The sequence below is a fragment of the Rutilus rutilus genome (assembly GCF_951802725.1).
Source record: "Rutilus rutilus genome assembly, chromosome: 5".
NCBI classification, from domain to species: Eukaryota; Metazoa; Chordata; class Actinopteri; order Cypriniformes; family Leuciscidae; genus Rutilus; species Rutilus rutilus.
In genome coordinates, this window is record NC_140213.1 from 42,248,998 (window position 1) to 42,260,609 (window position 11,612).

General features: G+C 37.0%; 1 protein-coding gene across 1 annotated transcript in view; it reads right to left on the reverse strand.

Moving 5' to 3' along the window:
* Nucleotides 1-10,009, reverse strand: part of plin1 (perilipin 1) — a 17,108-nt gene extending 7,099 nt beyond the window's left edge. The window contains exons 1-7 of the mRNA XM_084408655.1: nucleotides 9,793-10,009; nucleotides 9,289-9,484; nucleotides 7,087-7,169; nucleotides 6,725-6,989; nucleotides 3,597-3,787; nucleotides 2,160-2,300; nucleotides 347-538 (exon numbers count right to left, since the gene is read on the reverse strand). Of these exons, the coding sequence (XP_084264781.1) occupies nucleotides 347-538; nucleotides 2,160-2,300; nucleotides 3,597-3,787; nucleotides 6,725-6,989; nucleotides 7,087-7,169; nucleotides 9,289-9,484; nucleotides 9,793-9,825 (1,101 nt within the window). The 5' untranslated portion in view covers nucleotides 9,826-10,009. The remainder of the gene's footprint in view (nucleotides 1-346; nucleotides 539-2,159; nucleotides 2,301-3,596; nucleotides 3,788-6,724; nucleotides 6,990-7,086; nucleotides 7,170-9,288; nucleotides 9,485-9,792) is intronic.
* Between the last annotated feature and the right edge of the window lie 1,603 nt (nucleotides 10,010-11,612).

The window sequence follows — 11,612 nt, forward strand, 5'->3', positions numbered from 1 at the left end:
TGGAACTATGCTTAAATTCGGCTCTGTGAAGTAAACTTCTTAAATTATGAACCTCTTTAATTAATCTTTTTCTAAAGTGATGTATCCAAGGTGATCTTAAACGTTTGTGAACATTAAACACTATTAAAATAATTCAATGCCACTCTCAGTCTAGACAGAATCCATGAAGGAAATATTCCCCTGCTATGCAGAGCTGTGTGTGTGATCACAGCAGGCGTTGGTGATGATGAGGTTGAGGTGTGTGAGTTTGTTTGTGTCTGTATGTATTGAAGAAGGTCCATTCACATGTGAAGAGTCCACGTGAACTAGATTTCAGACGTGTCAAAGCACGTGAGGACTCACTCACCAGCCCATAATAAGAAAGGTTGTGCAGCGCTCGCTCCCTGACTGCGCCAAAGGAACCCAGGACTATGTTGACTCCATCCTTAGCCAAGTTGAAACTGGTTTGAGGGGTTTTCTTTACATTACCCAGGACAGATTCATTGACTTTAAGTAACTGCTGCCCTAATCCACTGACCAGACTCGTCAGCCCATTACTCTGCAAGAAAAAAAATAGCATCTTAATATGAGTGTGCTAGGATGATTAAGCAAACAGACAATCCAACATTTTTCTTATGCTTTTATGGAGATCTGTTTATTACTCTCCAAATATATAGAAAAAAAAAAATACTATACAGAATGGTATCCTGCCAGGACTGCAAATGAAAGTGTTGTGTAATATTGCTTAAATCTCCATGCCCATCAGTAAAAATGACCATTGACAATGTAATATTTCTGGTGCATTTTTAAAGGTGTGGTGACATTGGTAAAAAAGGTCCACAGTCTACTGTCAATAGTGTAGCGGTGTATGAAGCAATGCTCACACAGCAGTCACTTTAAAACCATGCAGCTTTCTGTTGGTCAATGCACTCGAATAGAGAGCAACTTGAACTGCGTGGGGAACTTTTTTGCCCTTACTTGAAACTCCTGATTGCACAGATTCCTATTAAAATGACTAGGTTTCACCCCCAACATTTACAATGGTAAATGTAACCGCACCTTAAGACTATATATGCCTACACTCAAACAAATAATCTAAGTCAAATAGTGAAATTGGGAAGTTCAATGGGGCGTATGAATGTTTATGGTATTACAGTAAATCGCGGGACATAAATAGCTAGCCAGAAAATGTTTGGTTAAAATATTAAAGGAGAACTCGGCTACTCTAGCGAACTCTAGTCACTTCTTCGCTGATTTTCCCTTTTGTTGTCACATGTTTTCCCCACGAGCTCCCCCTACAGCTGTGGTGGGCGTATATTTCACAACACGGTCGTAAAAAAACTCACTTGCGGCGGCCTCCTCCCCCTCTCTACCGCTGCTCATGTGCGTTTGTTTTGATCGGAGCAAGCCAACTGTATCGTGTGGAGCTATGTCTACCGAGGTGGGTAATCTGGTAATACATCATACATGCGTGTGTGTTTATGTCAAATTGCCGTAAAGCAATTCGTGTTTCGCGCTCGTTCTCGTTTCTCACGAGACTTCCAATTTCTATCTTGCCGGGACGGTAGTCCCCAAGTTGCAAGGTTGGTTTTCCGCCTGGGAACGCTGGGGGGAGTGGGGAAAGTCACCAATATCACCAGAACAGGTTGTTTAACCATCCAAATGATTTCTAGACAGTTTTATTAAGTTAAAAAAGTTACCAAGTTCTCCTTTAAAGGTGCTCTAAGTGATGTTGGGTGACGTCACTTCTTGTTGACGTTTAAAGTATTGTCAAACAAAACGGAGGCTAGCTAGACCCTCCCTCCTCCTCATCCGCGCACTAACCCCCCAAACCACACCCCCAAATCCTTCTTGTCGGTTATTGGCTGGAACAGTTTGTTATGTTTCGTGGTGCGGGTGAGCCCAGTTTGTTTTTCTTGCCGTTTGTGGAGCCTGGGCTGTCTACAGAGACCATTTTTAAAAAAGTGTGTTCAGGGGATAGGCAGCTAGCGGATGGTGAGGAGATGTTTGCTGTATGTGACAAAAAATGTTTTGGCCTAAAAAACGCGTGACATCGCTTAGAGCACCTTTAAGAGCTGAAGTGAAGCTAAAAAGGTCAATATTTTAAGTTTATGTAAGAGGCAAATATTTACAATGGTCTTATATAACTAGAACTAGTGATGCTGAAAAGATCCACTCACCTGGAGCTTCTCATCCTCATTATTGGTCATCTCCTCCTGAGGACCGTGCTGTTGCCCATCTTTCAGAAATGCTGCTATAGAGCTCGGGAGTCCTAGTATCACGCCTCCTATGGTCTTCATTGTCTTCATGGTATATTCAACCTTAAAGAACACAAAATCAACATTTACACCACAGATATCTTTTTTTGTTTGTTTATTGCGTATACATTTTTTAGTTTTAGTAAAGACGATAGAGTTTGTATATACTTTAAAGCATTAGTTCACCCCAAAATGAAAATTTCCTAATAATTTACTCACCCCAATGCCATCCAAGATATCCATGTCTTTCTTTCCTCAGTGGGAGAGAAATTATGTTTTTTGAGGAATACATTTCTAACAATGGACTTCATTGGTTACCATCATTTTTAAGTCCAAATCAATGCAGTTTCAAAAGTCTTTGAAGAGTTTAAACGGGCTGTATGCGATCACAGCTGAAGAAGAGGTTGTTATCTAGCGAAACGATAGGTCATTTTCAATTTTTTTTTATAATTTATAGACTTTTTACCTAGTTCAGATTGAGCTGATCAACAAACGGACAGGGAACTACGTCATCACGTTGAAAGGTCACGCCGGCGCCGGCAGAAGTACCGCCCCACTGTTTACAATGCAACCGTATGTAGGAGGATAGTTCAAATAGTATTGTTTGCTATTATATATATAGTAATAGTATTCAGTGAATATGAATAGTATATGAATAACATTCTGATGAATATGAATAGTAGTTCAAATAGTATTGCCGGCGCCGGCGTCACCTTTCAACGTGATGACGTAGTTCCCTGTCCGTTTGTTGATCAGCTCAATCCGAACTATTGAAGGTAAATAGTCTATAAATTATTATTTTATTTTTTAAATGACCTATCGGTTCGCTAGATAACAACCTCTTCTTCAGCTGTGATTAAGTGTTTAAACACTTCAAAGGCTTTTGAAACTGCATTGATTTGGACTTAAAAACGATGGTAACCAATGAAGTCCATTGTTAGAAGAAAAATCCAGAAATGTTTTCCTCAAAAAACATAATTTCTCTCCCACTGAGGACAGAAAGACATGGATATCTTGGATGGCATTGGGGTGAGTAAATTATTAGGAAATTTTCATTTTGGGGTGAACTAATCCTTTAATGCAAATAAAATGCATGTGCCCGATTTACTGGGCTCTCTGTTTGAGTCTACTGGATTGGCAGTGTGTGGATATATAGTAATTTGGCGTACTTAGTGTGCTAATTGAGCGAGCGGTATGCACAACTGTGGTTTCCAAAACGAGGGCCCTTAATTTGCTGTGGGCTCTGTGAAGAGTTGTACACTTCAAACACTTCAAAAGGAAACATGTGCTCAACACTGAAGCCACGTTTTGTACTTGTTGGAAGGACAAACTAACACTTGAATACTGTTTGCTGCTTACCAGGGGACTCACGCCAGGGATCTGTGTGACCAGTTCCTGACCTTGACGTTTGGAGCGCTGGAGCTGTGCCGCGGTCTTCTCAAAGGCACGTCTGCAGATGGTGTCGGCCAGCGCTCTCAGCCTGCTGAAACTGGGATTCTGGCCAGAGGATCCAACGTCAGGCTCCTGCTCTCTCATACTCCCATCATCCTCTGCAAAAAAATAAAATAAAAATCTTATGTGAGGACATAAGCGGAAGGGTGGTATTTATATTGCTTTCACGTTCTTTTATAGAGATTCAAACACACACATCTTATTCGCTCACTCTCTGTGACAATAGACTGCGAAAAGGATCACAGAGCGGTTACAGTTCCTTATGCAGCAGAAATAAAATACAACAATGGAATGAACAGACAGAATAAGTTATTGAAAAGGTTTGGGGTCAGCAAGATTTTAAATGTTTTTGAAAGAAGTCTCTTATGCTCACCAAGGCTGTATTTATTTTTGATCAAAACTACAGTAAAAACATGTAAATTTAAAATGACTGTTTTTTATTTTAAAATGTAATTCATTTCTGTGATGGCAAAGCTGAATATGCTGATTTCTTATTATTATCAATGTTGAGAATAGATGTGCTGTTTAATATTTCTGTGGAAACCTTGATACCATTTAAAAGTTTGGGGTTAGTACTCAGTAAGATAAAAAAAAAAAAAAAAAAGAAAGAAAGAATGCATTAAATTGATTTGATTGAATTTATAATGTTACAAAAGATTTCTGTTTCAAATACAGGTTGTTCATTGATCTTTCTATTTATCAAAAAAATCCTGATAAAACATTTGATATAATATTATTACTGTATGAAATAATATTTTATATATATATATAATTGAATAATATAACAATTATTAATAATTGAGCATCAAATCAGCATATTAGAATGATTTCTGAAGGATCATGTGACACTGAAGACTGGAGTAATGATGCTGAAAATTCAGCTTTGATCACAGGAATAAATTATGTTTTAAAATATTAAACTGTTATTTCTAACTGTAATAATATTTCACATTGTTACTGTTTTTACCGCATTTTAAATAAATATCTATAATTACTAATTACTTAATTTTTGTCAACTATAACAATGCTATGATTTTATTCATGTTTTTTTCCCCATATTTTCTTTTACACTGTTGCTTTTCCATGAATTGTTTTGTGCAGGCTTCACATTTTACCCGGTATGTGACCACACTGTAATGACTAGCACCAGTTTCCGATATAGTGGGGGAAATGAATTCCTCCGGGCTAGAAAATGACAAAAACAAAAAGATGGCGGGAGCACTAAATCTTCAGGTCATAGATGATGTAAGGGTTAAAAAGAGAAATTCCTCAGGAAGCACTTCCTCTATGTAAACAACATCACTCAATGTAATAATGACACACATAACCAGTAAGCTCAAGGCTACAGAAGCATTCAGGCCTTCTCGCTCAATAACCAACATTAAATGCAATCCAATTCAATTTACAAAGGCAGACAAAACACACACTAAACAGATTCCCTCTGCTGAATGTACCATTAAACATGGCCCCAGAAAGACACAACCATGAAAACTGTATTGGGATAGAAATAACCGGCAACGTGCCGCTTCTTTAGGGCCTCGTGAGGAAGGAATTACCGCATTCGACACACTTTTACAGACACTGATAAACAAAGGATAACCAAAAAGAGCTGTACACAGGAAACGTTTCTGTTTCTAAGGAATTAAAGGAATCATTGCCTCTGAGCAGAAAGGTGTCTAAAGTCGGGTTCACACGGTTCGATTTTGGCCATCTGAGACAAATTTTTGAAAATCCTAAAAGATTTCTCTAATCCTGGGCCAAAATCTGAAGTCTTTCACGCTTTTGGTGTGAAAGGTCCTTTAAATGTGCCAAAAGCTTTAGAAAACAAGCAAGCAAGCCAAGCATAGGTGAGAAAAAGTAAAGCAAAAGTAATGGAATACAATATTTTCCATTAAAACGCAGACTTACTTTTTTCAGAAAGAAATGCATAATTATAACGCATTACTTTTAAAAGTAACATCCCTTAACACTGGTCAGGAGCACATCTAATGCACACGTTGTCTTTAGAGAGGTGACGGTTCTCCTTTTCAGTGTTATTTTAATAGTATGTACACTATTATATTTTGAAAGAGCTTTTATTGTTATATTTTCAATATATTTGAATAATACATTTAATATAATTTTTTATTTTTCAGTAATTTTGTAATATATATAATTTAGCTTTATTTTAATTTCTGTTTTAGTTTGTTTTTACTTATTTATAGTTTATTAACCAAGTAACCAGTGAAGTGCAACAGAAAGAGTTGCTAAATAATGATATGATGAAACACCCTCTTTAAAACATCCTATTGACAAATGATGCAATTTGAAGCCACGAATGCGAACACGTGCCTCCGGACACATCTCTGTAGAGGAGCAGACACACGGTGGACACTTAAAGATGAAATATTACAATAAATAGAGAGCAAAGAGGAAACAACACTACTATATAGTAGTTCTTCCAGGCAATGAGTCACTAGACTAGATCAACACTTATTCAATCCAGAGCTCTATATTAACTTTATCTGTGGCTCTATGACTTGAAACACAACAATAGAGTCCACAACACAATAAAAAAAAAAAAATTATATGACGTTGATAGGAAAAATAGAATTGCAAAGACAATGTTTACATTTAACAGAATAGATACAATTGCTAAATGCCTGGTTTAACTATTTCTGCCACATAAGTGAACAATGCTTTGGAGAATCGAAATTATGTCAAAGTAAAAATTATGAGATAATAAGTCATAATTATGGCATAAAAAAAGTTTATTTTTTTGCTTTTTATGTTAGAAATTGTCATCCACTTTTTGTCATTTTGTCATCGTTTTGTAATCATGATTTACCAAAACAGAGATGACCTTCCATATAGAAATGGTTCAAAAATAGAGAGAAAAATATGTCCGAATGATAATGCACATATACAAAGTCATGTTCTGGGACTTTAACAATAACGTTTCGGTGACATCTACTGTCTAGCTTTAAAAGCACATGCACTTCGCCGCATTGAAATTAGGATTTTCTTTTAATAAGCATATGACATTATTTGAATACCTGTCTCAGCTGAAGATTCAGGAAGGACATATTCGACCAGGTTCTCCGTCAGACTTAGAGCCCTGTTGGCTCTCTGCTCGGCCAGGTACGCAAGCTTGCTGTTGAGGACATACTGTATGCCGTCCCTTATGGCATTCTTGCTCTGCTGGTACCCAGTAGATACCTTGCCCAACACAACGTTAGAGGTTTGTTTGATCGGACAGGCGATACCATCTTTGGCGGTTTCCAAAGTTGAAGACATCAGTTCCTTGATATTTGCTGCCAGCTGTCGTGGGACAAGCAAACAAAGTACCTGCATTTTAAATGTCTGCCAACAGAAAGGGAATAGTTAACAACTTAGTGAGCAGTTTTAACCACATTACCTCTGTAGGCTGAGACTGCAAGGCCGGTACCTTCTCCTCCAGGCGGTCCAGTCCTCTGCAGGCCATTGAATTGGCTGCTACAACTATGAATAATACAAAAAATTGTTTTACGTTTTATAACTTGAGAGTGAAACATTCAGGCTACTAACACATCTTTCATTATTGCAAGCATATGCTGATTCATTTGATCAAAAATGGCTCTTTCAGAATGTTTCCCTAGATAATGTTAAGCCTTCCCAACTCCTACAGAGATCATGAGGTTGACCTTTAATTTCTGAAATCAATGCTGAACTGATCTGGAACTTGATAGGCTTTTATGCTCACCAAGGCTGCATTTATTTGATCGAAAATACAGTAAATATTGTGAAATATTTGTACAAGTTTTCTATTTTCAAACATAATTCATTCCTGTGAATTAATTCTTCATAAAATTCTTCATTGATCAATTTAATGCATTATTGCAAACTTTTGAGCAGTAGTGTGTGATTCATTTATGGTGTCTATGATTTTTTTTGTTACTCCCAACAAAACGAACATATTTAGTTTATGATTTTAAACTAAAATGTAATTCAGTTTAAATACTGTAGGCCTATATATATAACATACAAATTTTGAAAATGCTGCAGTTACATATACTGAATGTGTGTTATGCCATACCAGGCTTCAAAATATCAAACCATTAGCCCATTACAAAAAGGAAATCACTGGTGAGTCAGAGTGCTAGTAACATGTAATTACGTCTCTCGGCAGATTAGTCTTGTGTAATGCTCAAGTTGGTCCTTGAAGGGTTCAAATATTTAACATTATTGCCCAATTATTGATCTGATCACAAACCAGAGTTCAGTTTTGCAATTCCAGACTATAACCCTGGCTGCATTGCATTTCTCAACTTGTATTTGAATTCATGTAACAAATATATTTGTTCAAAATACACAGGAGGAAAAAACAGGAAAAAATTAACAGCACTTGGCCTATACTTATTAGTAGCCTACTGTTCAAGTTAAATAAATGATCTGTTACTGTTATCTTTTAATATCAATTAAGATCACTATTAAATGTAAATGAATTTGTCAAGTAAAGGGCATCCATGCAATAAACAGGTCACTAAACTGATAGATTTAGCATTGACCTGAAAGCACAGCATCCACTATAGTGGACATGACAGAAGACAGACTCTCCCCCACCGGAGCATCAATATCTACATTTAAGACCATTATAGGCTCACCAGATTACTTATTTTGCAGGGTCTCACTAAAACAGACTAGATTGCAATACAAAAATGAGATATTATGCTGCTCGAGATATATATATAAAACCCTCCTATTGCATTCGGGTCCGTCTTGACAAGGAAGGTCAAATCCATAGGTTTTAGTAGTGTGTTAAGACTGTTAAAATACACATCTTTAACCAAAAATGTAAGAGATATAACCATTTAAACTGAATTGTTACACCTTTTGCGTTCAGGTCTGGTATGACCCGAAAGGTCAATGCAAAACACATGAAATTATGCTTTTTTTTTTTTTACATCTATTAGTTTGATTTGTCTCAAATTACTTCTGTAAAATGCATTTAGCTTCTTTCCTACACTCACACACACACATTTTTTCCTTCCTCTGGAGCTGCATTTTGTTTATAAACAACATGCTAGCGCATATACACACAATAATTCTGAAATTAAGATAAAAATGACAGAAATATAATAATGTCTTAATGTGTTTGTGAAGCAAAAGTTCATAGACCAAGGTCCAAGAATAAATTTAAAAAAGGAAAGAGGGTTTGGAATAGAAAAAACACATTTAACTTTGCTGCCACCTACAGGTATTGATGAAACATTGCAGAATGAAAATGAGATTCAAACTGTATTTCATCATTTTATATTCATTCATTATATTCATTACATTTTATATGAAAGGAAAAGAGTATGCAAGTAAAATGAATATAATTTGTTTGAAAAGATGTCAGAGTAATAATGTTTTGGCGGAGAAAGTTTCAAGTAAATGTAATTAAATCCATTGAAGTCAATGGAGTTCATACTGGCAATTCTAATACTACATTTGACTGTTTTATAAGCTTACGTTCCACCGGGTCCAAACAGACCCTGGAATGCAAAAGGTGTATACAGTTTTTAATGCTTTAGGAAGATTAAACCAGTTTAATAGCATAATGACTTTTAATAATAATACAGAAGATTTGAAGACTTACGCTGGGGCTCCAGTAAATCGAGGGCAGGTTGCAAACTCCATACAGCCAAGCTGCCAGCCCTACTCACACCTTTCTCATACAGCCCACACACACAACTTATGATGGAATGAGACTGTTTCGTACTGATGTACGTCTTCTCAATGGATTCGACAGCAGCATTGACAGATCGAAGATTGAGGATTCGAAGAAATACATTCTGTAAGGAAAAACTTGTCATGCTTCTTGTTCACTTTTGTACTCTCACATGAAAAACTGCATTACAACAGTACAATTATGCCTATAAACGATAGTTTCTTATCTTTAAGACGCTTTATACCACAGTTTTAATCCAGTTGAACTTTTGTAGACCTTTTCATAGCCTACAACTGCTGATAAACTGCAGTGTCCCTCAAAAAGAATACATGCAGTCATATAAAAAAGTGAAAGACAATAACCTTAAAAAAGGAAAAACTGAGCTATCAGCAGGAGGACACCACCTGTCACACATTTAAAACAGTAGCCTACCTGATCACCGGTGTCCTTTTTTTCAGACGCCATCTCCAAGTCTTCAATGAGCTGGTGAAATATGTGGAGAGAAACTTTAGCTGGTCTAATCCCACATGTACACAACAATCTCGTGACAGAATTATTAGATCATGAGTAGGCTAAAGCATGTGTATGTCTCACAGTAAAGCTCAGTAAGACTGACATTAACAAATCACAGTTCTACTCCCGAGTCTGAAATGAACTACACCCACTGAACACTGGCAACCCTGTCATGATTTCCAAATCTGTCCCGAAATTATGCAAATGTGATTTTTATTGCTAAATCCCAAAGTCTGTATTTACCATGATAAACTGCACTCAATTTAGGCCTGCGCAACAGACAAAAAAAAAAAAAACACTTTCTAAAGAAACCTGGTCTCCTAGCCTTACCATGAAAACTGTTTGAAGAGTTAATAAACCCAGTCTAACAAGGCTAAGACCAGCAGACCAGCAGACCATCTTAAACTGGTTTAGGATGTTGTTTTTTAGCAGGGCAAATGCAGTGGTCTACTATTTGATATATGCAGCATGTTAAGCCTAAATATTAAGGTCATGTTAACACTAACTATTTAGCGTTATTTTTGCTTGTTTTTTACTCATTTTGCACGTTTTCCGCTAGTATGTTCTGTGATGTAATAACATCTAGAACCACTAGATGTCAGTGTTCCACAAGCACCTGTTACTTTCGCTATATCATTTTTGCCACTATATGTCAGAATTTCTCCAGCTTCTATAACATTCACCCTGAAAATGAGCCAATTATACTTTTCAGACAATGACGGAAACTATAAAACGATGGTTGAATGTTTTTTTTTTTTTTTTTTGCACATTAAAGGAATGTTTTCTATATTAGCTTTCTAGCATTTGAGATGTTTTCACAAAGAGACATGTTTAGAGAGGCTGACAGTTGTAAGTGTAAATTGTCTTAAAAATAAAGTTTTGCCAAACATAAGTATGAGTGATTGATGTATTGGTGTATTCATAGCAGTGGAAAGCCTGTTGTAGACTGATTTTTCATGTGAAGGACTCGGGATGTTTTTGCCGGGAAAAGGATGTGACCTTTACGCGCGCTCCTGAGAACCTCTCTTCCATTCTTTGACACATGAAATTGCTTGTTGTTCAGGATAATGCCGAAAGAGCTATTCTGTACTGTATAGTTAAAGGGATAGTTCACCCAAAAATGAAAATTAGCCCATGATTTACTCACCCTGAAGCCATCCTATGTGTATATGACATTCTTCTTTCAGACGAATACAATCGGAGATATATTAATTGTCCTGGCTCTTCCAAGCTTGATAATGGGAGTGAATGGCTTTTTTTTTTTAATCATGGATGGATGCACTTTTATGGACTTCAAAAAAAGTCAGTATCTGGTGTGACCACCATTTGCCTGACGCAGTGCAACACATCTCCTTCCTATAGAGTTGATCAGGTTGTTGATTGTGGCCTGTGGAATGTTGGTCCACTCCTCTTCAATGGCTGTGCGAAGTTGCTGGATATTGGCAGGACCTGCAACACGCTGTCGTATACGCCGATCCAGAGCATCCCAAACATGCTCAATGGGTGACATGTCTGGTGAGAATGCTGGCCATGCAAGAACTGGGATGTTTTCAGCTTCCAGGAATTGTGTACATATCCTTGCAACATGGGGCCGTGCATTATCATGCTGCAACATGAGGTGATGGTCGTGTATGAATGGCACGACAATGGGCCTCAGGATCTCGTCACGGTATCTCTGTGCATTCAAAATGCCATCAATAAAATGCACCTGTGTTCGTTTTCCATAACATACGCCTGCC